This window comes from Passer montanus, unplaced genomic scaffold, assembly GCF_014805655.1.
Source record: "Passer montanus isolate IOZ18808 unplaced genomic scaffold, ASM1480565v1 scaffold1, whole genome shotgun sequence".
Taxonomy (NCBI): domain Eukaryota; kingdom Metazoa; phylum Chordata; class Aves; order Passeriformes; family Passeridae; genus Passer; species Passer montanus.
This window is the reverse complement of record NW_024356504.1, coordinates 10379997-10398675: the sequence shown is the minus strand read 5'-3', so window position 1 is coordinate 10398675 and position 18679 is coordinate 10379997. Positions and strand designations below refer to the sequence as shown.

Here is an 18679-nt window from a genome sequence, read left to right as displayed (position 1 = left end):
TAGCTGACCAACAGCTCCGAAGTCACTGGAATGCAGGACGTAGCAACCACCAGCAGGCAGCATCATTGTCTAAGTGATGCACCTCAATGGATTCAGAAAACAAGACTAAAAATTCCCAATATACAGCACCCAGTTACTGACAAGCAAGATTAGATACAACAGCAAACACTTTGGTAGCCTTAACATTGAGTTGGCCTACAAAGAAACCCAAAAATCAAACTGAAAGTGACTTTACACAATGTCAACGGGAAAAGCCAAAAACTCAAATGGCTTATAAAAATATAAACTTAATCACTACCATTAAGAATTCCCTTTTCATGCCAAAATATTACTTTTCTAGTAAGACACATACCACATCAAGTACTGTTTGAAAACCAAATACAGCAGTGCAACAAGGATTTTTCAAAAATTCTGCATTAGTGAAAAGAAACCTGATCTTTCTCCTTCCTTTCACTCATTCATGACACGCTACTGCTCCCCTAAAGATTCACCGGCGTATTCTGTATGTGAGACAAAACCATAATCCCCTGTAATAAAAGTTATTTCCCTAAAAAGATGTTTTATAGAGATCAAACAAAATGAGTGTCAATTTCTGCTTATGACTATATTGTCTACACATACAGTGTTGAAAGACTATCCAATACAAATTAAGAACAGTTTTCTTCATGGAAATCTGACAGGTGGATAATAGCATGAGCAGAAAGTAAATTCTGTGTAAGAGCTGCAGGATCTATGAAAGTCTTTATTCAGCATTTATATAGGATCCAAATTTTAACTGTTACATTTTCATTTAAAATGTAAATTTCATTAAAAATACAAATTTGAGAACAATACACACAGCAGTTTTCAAGACTTTTTAAAAAATAAAGCACATCTTTAATATATGTAGAAAAAAAACCCCTCATAATTTAGAAATACACCTGTACTAATAAAGATTGCACCGTAATTATGAAGTAATGGTTTATATGAACTAAACCCCACCATTTTAACAATGCACCTCCAGTAGATAAGACAGGTTGTTGTTTTAGTGTTGTTTCAAATAAACACAAAAAAAATTGAGTTATGTTTAAAACATTTTTATAATGCTGATAACAATTTACATAACACATGTGGGAGTGGGAGTGGTATTCTATCCTGAATGAGAACAAATACAATTTCTTTCAGGGTTGCAGATTTTTCATAAAAATAATCCAGATCTCTAATATAGTTAAATTCATCACATCCACAGTATTTTTTTGCTGACATGGTCTCTGTCACTGAAGTATTTCATTCATAGTTTCCAAAGTCTGGTTAACAGAACTCCATGAGTCATACAAAAAACAAATTCAGTTTCTTAGAGATGCACGGGCCTTGTCCAGTATTTCCTTCCTGATCTTCGGATAGTTTGGATGTACTTTAAGGACCTGTCAAAAGACAATACAACCCAAAAGTTCTGAGTTGGTAATCCCCCTCATCACTGAGCTGACACATTTTAAAACTAAAATAACAATAAGTTTGTTTTCAGAATGCACAAATATTTAATTGTGGACACAGACCACCACACATGCAAGTCAAAACAACCTCTATCAAAGACACTTTGCTTCACTTCCACTGTCCTTTCAGCTTGGTGCAAAAGACACAGGGATCAAGGGCTAAGGCCTCTGAGTGGCTTGAAATGCCATGAATCAGAAGGCACCTCTGGAGACATTTCTGAGGTTTTAAGCATGCTTTCCCTGCAATGATGAACTGCCTTTATGGTTTAATTCCCTTGACTCTTTCTTAGCATATTCTACCTACTTCGTCTCCCCTTCAATTACCTCTTCTCCCTTACCCTTACATTCATTTTGTCCTTCCTAATTATCTTTATTTCTCCCAAAATGAGCAAATTTAATTTATTTTATTATTAGGATGAATAATTATTAATTCATAATATTCCCTCTGCTTCTTTAATAGTAGCCCTTCCTCTTACTCTACATTCTCTCTGCTTATGTTTAGACATAAAAGATAACACTTCAAGTTACTTTCTAACAGTGTCCTCTGATACTAATATTTGATTTATTTTTTCATCTCTACTTCTGTATGGATTCACCAAGTTGCAACGGCATGGCCAAAAGAAGGTGGTGCCACTTGAATATCCCTTCACATGTGACAGCCAGTCACTTTCATTGATCTGGTTCCATTGAGCTCAAGACAGAGCAGATTATAAAGAAGATATTTAACTTTTTAGACAGGGCACTTTTCTGACATGAAACAATGAATTTTGGAAATGTAAACTCAACTAAAAAGAAGGGTCATTATTTAAAAGAATGTTGCTACAGGAGAGAGAGTATTAAACACATATAGAAATTCTACCTTATGACAAACATCAACTGCATCAACATATCTCTTCCCTTTCAGGTAATTGAAGGCCAGCTTGTAGCCTGTAATTAAAGGGGTGAAGGGAGAAGGGGGAGAGGAAAAGCAACAATTTCAGTTTCTGTATTGAATAACAAAAATACCACATTTGAATTTATTTTGGGTCAGCATGTATTTCTAAAGCTATTTTTTGATACTGTTGTCTCATATAAGCCTGGTAATGATCAAAATTTCTACTGAAAGTCACTTCAAGTAGTAAATAAAAGTCCTTTACACACTGATAGCTATGTCTGAATCAAAAGGAGACACTATTCTGGAGAGCATGTGCTACTAGAGAGACTACATAATGGCTGAGTTCTTTCAATTACCATGGTATCCCACAGAGTTTCTCACTGTAGCCTGCACTACACTGTCCCTCTGTAAAGGTAATTCCATTATTAAAGGAAAAAAGTGAAAAAAAAAAAAAGGTTCAACAAACTAGGGAATTAAAATTCAGTACCAGTGTCAGCAGACCACTGATATAAAAAGTCACATAGAATAGCTAAGTTGCATAGCAACATGACAGGCTGATACTTGCAACCTAAGAGGTAAAGCTCAAGTATATCAGCCTGGATAGAGACTGGCCTGAGGAAAAAAAAAACAAACAAAACATTATAAGCATGCAATTTCCAAAATTTGAAATTTTAAATCTTTCATTTTTAAACTTATCCTCACTGGCAAATACAAGATCTGATACCAGTTTGTATGGCTTTACTTGCCAGTCGGAAATTTGCTGCTTTAACCACTTTTTGTTCCTGCATGACAATCCTCACAATGCTGTAATGTAAAACTAGAAACTAGTGCACTAAGTACCTTCAGTATCATGCTCTCTTTTGTATGCAAACTCTTTCACAGTTTAATTTCACTAAGGAACTCTCCTATCTACATATCAAAAGGTTTTGTAATTTGTTGAATTACCACACTCCAGAGGATTTCAAAATAAAAAAAATGAAAAGTCTTAATCTATATTCCGTACAACTTAAGAAATCACAACTCTTTATTACTGAAACTTCTTTCTGATACATTTCATTTGATTAACAACTGCAATATTTTAGCAACAACCACCATGGCTCAGTCTACAAGAACAGCAACATCTAGTAAAAATTACTGCACCCAAACTCAGATATATAGAGGTTTTTCCATTTAACCTGTAGTCAGACTTCTATCATTTTTATTTCTGTTTTGATATAAGCCTTCCTCTGGTTAGACCCTCCTAATTTTTTGACTCACAGTACATATTACTCACAATACATTCAGTTTTGGTAATTCATGTATGTGCATTTTCAGAATTATGTTATAAAAGCAGGAGCTAACCCACAAACATTTAGTCCCATTAATAAAATACTACTTCAATCTACAGATTAGCTAAAACCATGAACTGAACCACTGCTGTTACAGGTAAAGAAACAAAATGTTTGGCAGTCCACGCACATAACAGTTAAAATCTTTTTTTAAAAACACTGGTTTTTCAGCTGATGCCAAAGACTGTCTCATCCTAACACTAAAAAAAAACCCACAGTGCACAAAGAGCGAGCACAGAAGAAAGACTAGAAGTTGTATGTATTTCCAAGGGGCAGTAAACACATCCCAAAACCTGGAACAGAATTTGTCAACCAGCCTTGGGACCTATGGACAGATTCCAGGTGTTGACTAAGAAAATGGCATTTTATCCTACGTATCCTTTTCACAAAGCATTTCCTACATGGAAACTGTGATGATTTAGTGCAAATTTCAATTTATTATCCAAACTGGAATTTTACTAGTGCCTCAAATTTTCAGTTTGCCATCTTTTTAAAATAGATATATTTAAAGACATTTAAAATACTTTATTTTTAAAATCCTCACTCATGTACATAAAACCTGATCCATACAGATATTTTGAATAAAAAATGAAATAAACAAATCAGTGACCTGCCACCATCATATACATATATATGTATATAATTATAAAAGACTCCACTAGAAATGTATATAGTAGTCACTATAAATACATTATTAAAGTTAAAGCTGTACATACAGAGAAAGTTGTTCAAAAACAGCCAAATGAAACTCTTTCAGATCTAACCTTGTACCAAAACAGTAAGCAGAAACTTCTGAAGTGTCATAAAGCTGCTACCTCTTACCATGAGGGCTTTCCATGTTCAGTACACCTTTAAACATTTGTGGTTTTATGTGAGGAAAACCAGTGATATTTTATTTGTATGGAAAATCAAAAGCACTCTTTCCAGTAAATGGTAGTTGTTTCATTCCTACCACAGTGCCCACAATCATACTTTATAGGTTATATATACGTGCCTACTGTTGGATTCGTCTGGTTTCCGTATTTCCAGGCCATCTCATAATTTATTGCTGCATCCTTATATGCCTGTTCTTTTTCCATTATGTATCCCATGTATTCATAAGCCTTGCAGCATGACTGCAAAATATAAATGTTCATTCAAAATTGTATTTAGGTAAGCTTGCATATAATAATATTGACAACTTAATTGCTAAAATACTTCAAATCCATACAACTGGAAAGCACAAGTGATACTTGTCCTAACTTTGATGACAATAGTCTTAATTTGAGGTATCTGCGTTACAAATGAGTTACACAGAATTATGCTATACTCCAGGTCAAGTACAGAGTTCATCACAGAGGCCACTGCAACAACTCCTACAAAAGTAGATATCTCTCTCAGTTAATAGTAACCTCACACAGCTTCATTTCAAGTCTAGTGTTGTACCTTCCACAAACATTGTTCATTCTTTTCCTTAAGAAAGTAGGTTCATAGCTTTGTTTTTGAAAATGTTTTAACAATATTATTTTCCAATTAAAGCTTAAAGACAGTCACAAGTAACCTAAAGAGAAAAATAACCATTAAGCATTTCTTATGAATCCAAGTAGCAAGCCACAAGCATCTGAAAAGCAGGATGCAAAAAACTATTAAGCATTAGATGAAAATACTAGCCTTGCTTATATTATATACACATATAAATCCTCTAACTCCATAATAAAAATTCATATTAAAAATACAGTAATTAATGCAGAAATCTTACATTTAGTACATAAAGCAGGAAAATATTTTATAAAAAAACCTAACCAGTGTATGTGCTTACCGTGAACTGCTTATATTATCACACTGCCAACAGGCAGAACATTTTCAAAAGGAAAACATATGCTCCTTTTCTACAAAGACAGTGCAAAGCAATATTGGCATATAAATTACCTTCCATTTTTAAATTTATTACTTCCAATTAGGCTTTCAAGATCTATTAATAAAAAGCTTTCAAATCACAGCATAGTGGGATCAGTAAGGGAATACTTGAAAGTGGAGGATAAAAATATTCTTTCACTCTCATTTATGATAAACAAAACAAAAAGTTCAAAATCAAGAGGAGTAATCAGTAAGAAGCCTCAATTTCATAGAAACAGTCTGCTCACTGGCATCTTACTAACCAATCTTAAGTCTTTTAATATCCAAAAAATCCTTATTGAATTACACTAGGCTTTTATGAAATTTTCACTCAACGTATTTACTTAAATTGTATATATGTGTCATTCAATTCTGTTAAACTAACAGAAAAACTAACAAATCACAGTAACATGTTTTCTCAATCCAATCAAGTCTTCCAAATTGGAGAATACCACATAAAATATTGTCTTATAGATCGACAAGATATGTGAAGACGTAAACTACTCAACATCTTTTTGTATAGCACAATTCCTGCTTACCAGCTTTGCAGGCAGGCTGGAGAGAAGTCCCTCTCTTTCCTGTGCTGCTTTGCAAGGAGCCAAATATGCACATTTCTAATCTGCCATCCTCCTTGCTATAAGCAGAGCCTGTTAATCTAAGTCCCTCATGGGTCCCAAACTTTTTAGAAGAAAACAAATTACTTGGTAGGCTATGTTTTTAAGGAAATTACCAATTACTTGGTAATTTCCACAAGAAAGCAGCATTCATGGTATACACCTGCCCAACAGACCATCTATTTCAAGGCAAGTCTTGTTTTGGGAGATGACTTGTGTTTATCCTCCAACTATATGGATTTCGAAACTGAGCACATCCTATTTTAAAGAGGCCTCTCTGCAGAAGTACATAATAGCACTATACCAAGAACTGTCGTAGCTGTCTCTCAATTTTATGTTTAGAAATAAAGTGTTCAAAAACATCTCCCTCAGAAGTTGCTAAAATGTGACCGAATAATGAACCTTACCTTCTATGCTAACGAATTAATAAAAAAATATAAGAATTGTGTCCTTTTCTAAACCAAATCCATGCCCTATAAACAGTACCCTGAACCTGCAGCACAGTGAGTATGGAACACCAGTCTACTTGACTGCCTCACGTGAAGAAAAGTCAAGACAGAAAATCATGATTACCTTTTTGCTGATCAAAATGAAAAATAAGGAGAAGCTAAGATCTATGCTTGTTCCCATAGTCAAAGCAGGGTTTGTGCAGCTTGCCTGCTCAGGAACCCTGAGGTAAACAACACATTAGACCTTGTCCCCTGACAATCTACTAGACAGTATTGCCACAGAAAAGGATTAATACCAGCATTAAAAAAATAATCCTGCACTGTAGCACACTTATGAACATAAATGTTTGGAAACATAAAACATGAAGGCAGCATGTCAGTAAATGGAGCAAGTCTCCAAAATTTACACAGCCACATCTTTCTTCATCAGTTTTGTGAGACTGTAAAATTCATCTCTGACATTTCATAAACACTCCAAACTTTTAGAGTCCCCTCAGCTGAAACTTGCTAAAGTTGCTACCGAACATGAACAAAAATGACTAAGCAGCATTCACAGGTTTGTTTACCACCCTCCAGTGTGAAGTTGCTGGTTTCCTGTCTTGTTTTGGTCTACTTCTCCTTAATAAGTGAAATACCAGGCAAATGAACAAATAAATACATTTGAAAATCCTGTTTCAGAGGAAGAGTAAACATTGTGATGAATTAAAATAGAAAGGTTCTGAGGTTACTTTCAATGTGCACTGACTTACCCTGTTATGACGAAGGCATCGTTTTAGAAGTTCACCTGCCATATCATATTTTGCAGATTGAATATATATATCTGCAAGCAGAAGCCAACTCTTTTCAAACTCCTCTGCATCAATGGGATTCCAGCTCATTTTTGAAATCCGTTTTAACTGGTTTCTGGCTCGTGGAGTCTGTTTCAAGATCATGTAGGCTGTGGCCATTCCCAAAAGTGCTGGTATATGATCCTTCTGCAGTAAAAAGTACAGTCACTGCTTGACGCTTCTTTTAGTTTTATTTTAATTTTTTTGAATAGGACTTTCATCAGTTATCTAAAAACTAAACTAAAAGCTAAATCTCAGGAAATAAAGCATCTAATCTTACAGACATGTTTTGCACCTAGTGCTACAATTGTTTCTCTAATCATTATAACCACCAGGCACAAGAAATGCTAAAAAATTCTACAGGTATTTCATCTCACAAGAAAAAAAATCAGATACCACTAAGAGCTATACTTTTTATACACAAATAAACATTTCACATAAAATCTGGAGTCACTTGCAAGTGACAATAAAAGCAGTATTTTGCAGAAGTGCCTGTCAAATATTAGTGAAAGGGACTCTGATTCCTCTTATTAAGTATACAGCTCCTAAAAATTTAAAATCAAAACTGTGTGCATCCAAGCTTTACATAAACAAACAGGATTCTTAAAAGCCACCATTCTAGGCAAGAGCCTCAAAAGCATGCAGTAAGAACTTCTGGCACAAGTGCAATTTTTGACATCTTCCCTTAATTAGTAAGGGATGAGAATGGGGGTCACATCTTGCAACTGCAACTCCTACATGCAGAGAACAGCTGTATCAGGAGCTAACTGAAATGCTTCTTTCTCCTTCTCAGTGCTCCTGACTCACTGTTGGTATTCTGCCTTTACATCTCTTTCTAAGGTTGTGCTGTAAATACATTTATCATAGTGCATTTAAAAAAAAAAAAGATTCCCACAAAAAGCTCCTAAGCTCCTCTTCCACATAATAAGCTCATACCCCTTCTCCCTCAATAGCCATACCTATCATGGATCAATAGCTTCAGAACTATGAAGAGAATAAAACTATCTTTTTTATGCAACCCTAGAGGGAAGAATAAATAAACTGCAGCATTCTTCGTGGTGGAACTGTCACCATGTGAAAGAGATGCCACATGCACAGGATCTCAGATTAGTTCTGAGCAGGATTGGGAAGCCAATACTGGAAGCAGAGGGACACCTTGTCTGTGATTCCTGGAACTGCCTTACATGTCAGATCAGCCTTGGTATGCTCGCCTCTGACAAGATGCAGTTCAGCACAGTTAAAAAGAGGAGTAGTAACTTATATATTTTATAGCATTCTGGTGGACTACATCTTTCTACACCTGTTGAAATAAAATCTGTTGAAAGCTACTGGTAACAGGAATATCTATTATTAATCATAAAACTAATAACTATAAATAGTTACAAAAATATTGAAGATTCCTATCCTAAGGTATCCTATTAAGGCAATGGATATTCTTGTTCTGCAGTCTAAATTCTGTCAAATTGCCATGAAGCACTGCAATAGATTTATGTTATAAGACATGCTGCTGGCAAGCTTGGGAATTAAAAAACAAGCCCAGCAACAAAACAGCCTACTCAGATTTCAGTAACTAGCAATATCAGCATTTAGTTGGTTTCTAAATTTGCAATTCAACCAAAAACTTCTAAAATATTTTGTTATTTCAGAAATGCCTTTTTCAAATTTTATATAAAATCTTCTTCGATAGGAGAATAATCCTTAGAGCAAATAGCACTAACGTGCCACTGTTGCTGAATGTAAATTGCAAGAATAGTTAAAAAAATGTAGCAAGTATAAAAGGGAAGAGTGAGGAAATGAGACAGGTTACTAACCTCAGCCTCAACTATTTCTGTGAAAGTGCTCAGTGCTTGTTCAACACTTGATTTTTGTTTGGTTGCCATGAGACAATAATTCTCCATGATTCGCAGTTGAATGTGACCCTGAATGGTTTGAGGCTTGAGCTCCTTCAGCAGGTTTCCTGCTGTTCTTACAGCCAACTGCACAGACTCCTGCTTCTCTGTTGAATTACTATTATCAGAAAAAAGATGTTCATAGAAGCTTATTTTTTTAATATACACCAAACCAATTACAAGTTAGAACTGCTTCTGTGCTAAAGACATGCCATTTTGTAGAAAAATAGCTCTGGTATACTGGCATTCTACATTGATTCTCTTCAACAACAGCAATTCCAACCCAACAAGCTGATTGTAACCCTGCAAGTGACCAGCATTCCAGAGAAAATCTTCTACATTTTCTGCTTGAGACTCACTTATTACAGTAAAGAATGGTCTCTCACAATAACACAGATACTCAAAGCTCTAGATGATCTCAAAGTTCTAGCAACTTAAATTAAGGCACACTGTCAAGGGGCAGCAGAAGAAGGAGATGACAGAATAAGCCAAACAATATTTATTTAATTCACCTACCCTATGTCAGCATCGAGATTTTCAAAGACTTCTCCACCCACAGTTTCATTATCTGGGTTCAAACAAATTTCAATCATGTTGTAGACTGCATTCTGTCCCCAGTCACTGTCCTTTCGAGCTTTATTAAAATGCCGCAGCGCATCGTTTGGTTCACCTGTGTACCTACAGGGATAATTAAAATATTTAAAACTGGGCAAGAAAAATTGTCTGTTCCACCCAAACCCCAATAAACCCAAGCATTTAAAAACAGATGACTCATTTGCACACACTGATATTGCAAGGTTTGGACAGCACGCATACTATTGCAAGGATCTTGTTTTTGCAAAATAAAATAGTCTGAGCAGTTATAAAATGTGAAGATAAACAGAATTACATTACTGAACCTGAAAGAAAACACTGAGATATTCAGAGAAACTGAGAATTTCCTTAAATCCTGACACCTTAATTAAATCAACACAGAACCTTTAAATGACAGTGGATGACAAGAAAATTAATTTACATCTATACTACATAGTTAAATAAATCTTATCTTAACAATAATTGCAAGTACCAAAGATACAGTCCTTTGCAGTAGTGAAATCCTGGTTCAAGCTTTGCTCGGGAAGAATGTTTTTCAGCCATTAAAAGAAATCTTGGGACTTCTTCTAATTTTCCAGCTCTTCTTAACAGATCAATTAATCGAGACAGGGTTGCATAGTTATCTAAATATACAAACAATTAGCAGACTGTAATTCTATTTATTTGCTATATGAATAAGATAAGAAATAATGAGCCTGCCTTAATTTTTTCACATATATAAATTTAATACATAAAGCATATTACACAGTAACCTCAGATCCAAGAAAGATGTCAAGTGATACTTGCAATATCTTTATACAGGTTTTTATAGAAGTAGAATTGCACCTCAAAAGCACTAAAACCATTTGCTGCACTCGCATGACTTCTTTCGAAGTCCATTAGAAATTTTACATTCATTATAGTAAAATTTTAATAGATTTTAGTAGCTTTCTCTCTGGTCCCAGCTTGAAAATTGCAAAAAAGCCCGTACTGCTGTCCAAGACAAGTTTCCTTTAATAGTCTTCAAATAAAATATTACCTTTGTGCTTATGCACTTGACATTTTTAAGGCAAAAAAAAGTGCTTTACAGTGAACAAGTAAATAACACTCTATTTATATTTGGCTTAAGGTAAACAATGCACACTACACTGCAGCAAAGTAAATTACTCTATCTACAAGAAATACTTTTTATCATATTCCCTTAAAATGTCTTTATGTTTTTATAGATGGTAATGGTCTTTGACTTTAGAATCCATTACATTATAAATAAAACATTTCTTTTTAATCAAGCAAAGAGTTTTTATTCAGCTATTTATTAATCTCTTTCATTAGAACAATGTATCAGAACAATTTGAAAGTATCACTGCTAAGCATTCACCTGGCTTGCGTTCCAGGAGCTGCTGGAAATGAAAAACAGCTTGTTCATAATCTTGCTTCCTGAACATGAGATCAGCCATCATCTACAGTATTGAACAATTTAGAGAAAACAAAACAAGGTATTATAAATTGTGAAAATGTTAAATAAAAGTTAAAAACAATTGTCTTGTTTTCCGGTAAATTTGGGAGAAAACATTAATGAACTCTGGTTACGTGGAGAGCTAAAACTATAGCTTTAAAGTGCTGCAGGAGCTGCCCAAGAAGCAAAATCACTTGGACTTTTTATTACTCTCTGGAAAACAAACACAATATATAACACACATGGGCAATAATGAACAACTATGTGAACACCTTTTCACATAAGGTGAAAATTAAAAAGGTAATTGAGTAGTCTGCCATATCTTTCAAACATGTTTTTTTAGCATTGCATAGTTTTACTTCTAATTTTATTTCCAGTGACTGCAGATTATGCACATTGAAAGCGAAGTTCGTTTACATTTAGGGAAAAAGAAAGATGACAGCTCACTTCAGCAGGGAAGGTAAAATGAGTTCTTTAATTTCAGTTTCTCTCCACTGATAGTTAGATGATATAGAGTAAATTTAATAACTTATTTCAAGAGTGCTATTACTTCTGTTCATGCACCATACTAGAACAAATTTCAAATGTTAGATTGCTATGAGAAAACAAATTATTCCCGTCTTAAAATAACTTTGCTTGTAGTGTGTTACATCAAAAGTTGCTCAGTCTATTGAGCTGTCTTTTAGAAGTATACAAGTCCTGGACAAGAACCTGCAGCTGTGATTAAAACTTTTTAAGTAGGAGTATGAGTAACTAAGGTTGAATGAGGCTATAAAATTACCTTAAATAAATAGTTCTTTAATTCTAGCACTTTAAAAAGAATATTTGTTTTCATATTACCATGCTGGAAAAATAGCTTCTTCCTTGAATATTAGCCAATTACCAAGAACATGCATTGAGCCATACTTTATCCAATCTTCCTACAACTACTTTTTCCTTTATTTCTAAAGACTCATTTTATATTGAAGTAGAACAATGGCTATGAGTGCCAGAAACTTCATGTTGAAACATCAGCTGGCATAAACAGAAAACCATTTTGTTGTCATGGATTTTTCACTTTCTCTTTGAAATCACAAAGCTGTAAGCTCTTTTAAAAGTAGTGCTTTATGAATATATCCTATTGCAGGCACACAAACTTCAAAAAGCACTGATGCAGGATTAGTGTAACAGCACATACCATTGTTGCTGCTTCATTATCTTGGTCGTTCTTCAGCAGTAAGGAACACTGATGTTGACAGGCATCAGTGTCGTCTTGTGCCAGATATAAACGTGCAAGTTCCAACATTGCCTGTATATGAAAATATTTAACTGTATGTAATTCAAAGATGAAGAAAGTTGGTTGAGTTCTGAGTATGAACCTGATATTATAGGGGTCCAGTGAAAAATTATAGCTCCACTAAAGAGAGGGCCTTTTCTGTTTTTCCCCGTGAGCTCTTGGTCAACTAACGTAATCCATTTTCATTCCCTCACCTTTTAAAACAGACAAAACTGTCTTCTTCTGAGGGATATTCTAAAGGTACATTGAAAACAGGACTGCTCAGATGGTATTGCTCTGAAGACACCAATATTTTGGTATGAATAATATTCTTGGAAAAATGTAAGTGAAAGTAGTTTTAAATGTATTGAAAAAACAAACACCTTATTAACATTCACCAACTAATTCTGGAGTACAAGTAAGTTCCAGAAAAAACTATTTTCTTATTTGCATTTCCAACCTACCACATCAAGACTCTGTGTGAATCCACTTTTGAGAAGCCACCACAGAGTAAATATTGACAAATTGAAATGTATACTAGCATACATTCTTAAAGCTGAAGTCCGATCACAGACTATTCTGAATAAAATGCCACAGAAAACTTTATAAACATGACCTACCACAGATTTAATCAAGTTTCTATTGAAGCAAAAAGAAGGTAAACTGATCACAAAGCAAAATTAGCAGTAGATAAACTGTAAGTCACTTCTACTTAATTTTAAATGATGTTTTGGTTTTGCTTCCAAAAGGGAGACATTTATAACTGCATCATAATTCTTTTGCTAGTTACACTTGTGAAAGGCACTTCTGAATCAGAACAGTGTTTGGAACATCCTGTTCAGAACATGCAGGCCTCTAGCACAGTTTTTAAACTGTTTTTTTTCTACTTCCTGTCCTGTTCATACTCAAAACATACACCATGTAATTCTGAAACAGGAAGGCAGGTGGGTAAGCACTGAAATGATACAGAGAATGCATGCATGTCAGCACTTTAACTATGAAAGCTTTCCTTAAGCTGCTGCTCTTATGTGCACAACTCAGTGGAATACCAAAAGGCTGTCTTGGAGTCAAGGAATAGCTCCTGCAGGAAGCAAAAATCCAGCTAAACTGGAGTTCTACACTAGATTCTAGTGAGTGGAAGTGGTCTCTAAAACAACGATACTAGGAAATGAGGTGCATGATGCAATCTTCAATACCCTTCAAGTCTCCTTCAGGAAGCTGCATTGCCTCTTACCTGAGCAAGGAAACAAAGAGAGGGTACTACCTATTAGATTTCACCATGTAAAACAAAACAACGCAAGTCCCCTGTAACACGGACTGCAATCTCTTCACATTTACCTGAATAAATGCAGTATTTCAATCCATCTGGTTAAAATACAGGAGATTTTGTTGTAACAAAACAAGGTACAGACAGTTTCAAAGGAATTCCCATTATTTCCACATATAATTTTAAGGAAAGTAAACTCTGAAGGTGCCAAGAGACAGATGGACTTTTAACAGCTCAAAATAATATTTTGTAATCTAAAAAAATTAAATTCTAATCTTGTACTAGAAATGCTTTTAAAAACGAAGAAAAGTTCAAATCTACTGAATCTATAAAAATAGATTGAGATAACTCCTTTATACTAGTTGTGGGTAACAAAATAATTCTGCTTTCATTACTCAACAAGTAGGCAGCCAGTTATTCATCAGAAATTCAGCCTTTTTTTCTAAGATGTCACTGTATTATGTATTGCTAGCAAAGCAGGATTAAAGCAAAACTCTTCAGTAATATCTAGCAGATATTTAGTATACAAATGTCTACATCTTGTAACAGCAGGAATCTCTTAGAAGTATGATTTTAGCAAGAACTGAAAAGAAATGCCATGCTGGTATTTCAGTACTGGTATGAAAGACAAGGTAAGGCTTTGATACTGACTAAAAAGCCACAGCTGTATCTGTACCATGATAGGGAGTCTCCTTGCTCTTAAGGATCTTTTTATTCCCTTCCCAATTTATTTTTCTTCTCCACATCATTCTTAGAAGATGTCTTGAGAAAACCCTGTCTCAAATACGCTGAAGTTGTAGCTTTGGGAAGGACACAGATTCTTAGAACCATAACACACGAGTTCAAAAGTTAAAACTAAATTATGTATTTAGCAGCTTGTGCATGTCACAGCTGTTCAATAACGAGCATCAAAATAAGAAGTCTTCACGTACACCTAAGTATATAACATCAGTATGATAGCAAATCATGGCAAATTAACAGAAATTGTATTTATTGATTTTTCATCTAAAATAAACCTCACTAAAGATAACACTTAAAACTTTGTGCTCATTATAATTATAAATTTCTTAGACTTTTGCTTCTCCCTCTTATCTCCAAAGCCCAGGGTTACAAAATTATAAGGAAGAGGAGGATAAAAATAAATCCAAATTTACCTGTGCAGAGAAGAGAGAAGCAGTACAATAATCCTGCTCAAGATCAGCAACATTTTGTAACTAAAATCAATAAATTTTAAATTCCTACCAAGCCCAGATAAAAGTCTAAAACTCCTAAAGTAGACACAGAAAAGACAGAAATTGTCTGTATTGACCAAAATCACGGGGAGTTCATTTCAGAGGACAAGCACCAAGATTGAAACAATCTCCATCATTACTGGTACCTGAAGACAGGCTCACTGTGAGTGCATGCAGATACTACTTGAGTCAGGAGTTCTTGTAAGAGACAGAAGTTAGCAGTTCATGCATGATAAGCAACAAAAGGGAGAAAGTTCAAGGTTCTATGTATATCATGAAGCAGAAATAATTGCAAATTATTCTATTCCGTGGATAACTGGAAAAATGTTTTGCTACATCTAAAACCTGACTGGAAAAACAATGCAAAACAGTCACAGGTAGAACTGACCTTGTTATTGGTTTCACAGTGAACAAGGGCTTCTTTGTAAAATTTAATTGCTTTTTCATAGTTTCGCTGGGCTGTTGAATGTTTTGCAATCTCAGCACAAATCTCAGCCGCTAACTGCTTCTGTGCAGGAACTGCATCCAGCTGTTCAACTTGAGCCCGTTTAAGCACTCTGCCTTGGAATTCCCGAGCCTGGTGCGGGGAAAGCAGTGAGAAGTCAAGAATTGTCAAAGGAATTAATTTCATTTATCCACTATAAAACAGTTTACTTGTCTTTTTTTGTTTTTGAGAGAAGGAAGCACTAATACTATTCTGCTTCTTACAGCCCTACCATTTTGCCTAGCAGGAAATTAGAACTAAAACACAAAATAACATCTGGGGAGAACTTCCAGCATCTCTCTGAAAACCAAGGGAAGCGACATGTTTAAGACATTTAAAGTAGTCCTGCTGAAATCAAAATGCAGGTATTTTTGTGTACATGAACGTGGCATCAAAAGAAAAGGAACAGGAAAATATTACAAATAGAATGGGTACAAGGAAGGACAGTTTTGAGAGCAACAGAAAAAACAACAAAAGAACTCCAAAAGGACAGGAAGTTTTTTGAAATGCAATATAGTGAGAAACCTGGAAGAACTAAAGCAGTAGAGAAAAGAGTAAGAGAAGGTGACTACTCAGGCAGAATTTTACTAAAAGAGAACTGGGGGAAAAAAAGTCAACTTTGAGAAAGAAAGAAGTCCATTATAAGGGAAAAATAAATAAGAATATAACAAAGGCAAATCTTGCCAATACTGGTATTTAAACCCTCACACACAATTACCTTTCTAACCAATCTGCAGACTTTTCTTGCTGGTCAGAAGATGCTACCAAGGCTTACCATTTTTGTTACCTTCACTTTCACAGAGTGAAGGTATAATAGAACAGAAACTACTGACCACATCTCTTGCTAAACCTTCTCATTGAGAAAGCATTTTCTAAGGGATCAAACCTCTAGCATCCAACTTCATTCTTTCAAGCCTCAGTCTGAGGGATAATATTGAACTGCAGAATGAACAGATCTTATTATTGCTATTTAATACTAATACTGCTGTTCAGCAGTACAATAAAGCAACAAGTAGCCATTGAAAGCTGTTCCATTTTGCTCTGTGAATGGTTTTCAATGTTGAACTAAAATATGTAATCTAGCTCACCTCATGGCCAATTTAATTTTCACCTGATATGCTAAAACTATGCTCCACACACAAATGAAGGCAAAGCAAGTCTGCAGACTTGCAGTAAAAAACTGCATTCTGATCTAAAATTCAGATAACACTGCTTGCAAAAGCTCAGACTGTGCAACACCTTATGTACTTTACACTTCACAGCAGTCACTGGTGCTTTATCCCCAGCATACACCCATTTTCCACACTCCCAAGGATATTATGGTTTGAATATGGGACAAAAGTGAAACCAGAGGTAAACATGAGGATATTGCAAGTTTTCACAGGTATTTTTGGTTTTTCTCTTCACCTGCTGTAATGAAACTATAGCTCTGTCAATCCTCTCCATCTTGCTGTAAATTTTTGCCAGAAGTACCTGGTAACGTACATCTTCCATCAGAGAAGACAACTCATTAACTGTGAGAATGACATTAAACAAACATTATTCTTGAAGGAGCTGATCCTAGTAAAGTCAAAGGAAGAAGAAACACATCACATCCTCCAGGAAAGAGCTTACATGAAAACTTCACAGCTCCATCTTACTTATTTAAATTGTGATCTGACTTGGCGTGTTGCTGGTGGGCAGAGTATGTTGGTAGTAAGCCGAGTAAACATTACAGACTACAAACAAAGTGAGATTTAAGGCTAAAGATACTGAAAGATGCAAACAGAATTAAAAAAAAAAAGACTGCCTAGTCTATTAGCACTTTCAGAAACATGAGAGAAAATATTCTGATTTAAGTAGACAGGAAATAAAGCCATTCCTGATATTTCTTGTCTAAAGCCCCCCAAAAGTCAACAATAAATGTCCAAATTGATATGATGTGCTACTCTACATGCAAAAAGCATGAGATTATTCAATGAAATTTCTAGCCAGACCTCAAACTATGCTTCTTTTGCTAGAGTCTGGAATAGACATGAATACAAGAAATATTTCAGTATCTACTTAAAAGCAGCAGGCTGCTTTTGAATAATGGTTAAAATAAATATGCATCAATTAGTATTTGAAGAATTCAGGTGTTCCCTGGCTTAAATTTATTTTACTCTACTGACAAAGCAGTATCTTGAGCACAGTTCCACATTAAAATATAGATGCCACCAAAAATTTTGTTTTATCTTTATTCAAATTAAGGAGTTTCTAGAGCTATATTCTATCAGAAAACTGGTCTCCCAGGTGCTGTAATTGTGACATACTGTTTTAAATCAGAGATTAGACTGTGTAACTTAGACCATGTAGGATCATTCCCTTCAGTGTATTTCCTAAAATTCTTTTTTTCCCCACAAAGGATATTCTAGCATTTCCACAAAAAATTATTACATCATTCAATAATTTTCCCAATCAGCCAAAATATACATTTTCCTCTTAGAGAACGTATATGTATCAAGACAAAAAAATATTTTTTTTGCTTCATTTTAAGACAGAAGATTTTAAAGTACATGGGGCAAACTGTATTTACTGCTCATTATTTTTCCGCACTAGAAAAATCAAGCTGCCTTGAGCATGACTATTAAATTAGCCAGATCCTCAAAGCCTTCCCTAGGTCAAGAATACAGTGCTAAATCAGACGACTTTTTCAGTAAGAAGTCAGCAAAGTGGAAAACCAACATGCCCCTGCAAAGCATGAAAGTGATATAGTGATATAAGAAAACCTTACAGAATGGACTACTAATAATACTGCTTCTCTATTCAGAGAGCCACAAAGGTTAACAAATGTAATTAAACCAGTGAAAAAAAAGTGCCCATTAACTCATTTACTCCATAGAGTCATGCAGAAAACACGAATAACAGTAGAAATTTTATGCTTTCTTGTGAATTAATAACAGTCCTACCAGGCTCATGATCTAAAGCTTGCTGAAGTACTTTTTCTGCCTGTTCATACTGCTTCAGTTTCATTAAAAGCTCAGCCAAATCATAGCAAAGGAAGTTCTGTTGACCACTTCTCACTGCAGCCTCATAGTAACCGATTGCCTTGAAGAAAGAAGCAAA

At 34.9% G+C, this 18679-nt stretch overlaps 1 protein-coding gene across 2 annotated transcripts in view; it reads right to left on the bottom strand.

Annotated features, from left to right (window-relative positions):
• Window positions 1–1060: 1060 nt before the first annotated feature.
• Window positions 1061–18679, bottom strand: part of TTC21B (tetratricopeptide repeat domain 21B) — a 33787-nt gene continuing 16168 nt past the window's right edge. The window contains exons 18-29 of one of the 2 annotated variants that reach the window (XM_039699351.1): window positions 18523–18661; window positions 17003–17109; window positions 15500–15688; window positions 12535–12645; window positions 11280–11361; window positions 10395–10545; window positions 9845–10006; window positions 9251–9446; window positions 7362–7586; window positions 4669–4789; window positions 2332–2399; window positions 1061–1403 (exon numbers count right to left, since the gene is read on the bottom strand). In XM_039699351.1, coding sequence (XP_039555285.1) covers window positions 1326–1403; window positions 2332–2399; window positions 4669–4789; window positions 7362–7586; window positions 9251–9446; window positions 9845–10006; window positions 10395–10545; window positions 11280–11361; window positions 12535–12645; window positions 15500–15688; window positions 17003–17109; window positions 18523–18661 — 1629 coding nt within the window. In that variant the 3' untranslated portion in view covers window positions 1061–1325. Of the gene's footprint in view, window positions 1404–2331; window positions 2400–4668; window positions 4790–7361; window positions 7587–9250; window positions 9447–9844; window positions 10007–10394; window positions 10546–11279; window positions 11362–12534; window positions 12646–15499; window positions 15689–17002; window positions 17110–18522; window positions 18662–18679 lie in introns of those variants that run through there. The other variant, XM_039699360.1, reaches the window with a different exon arrangement.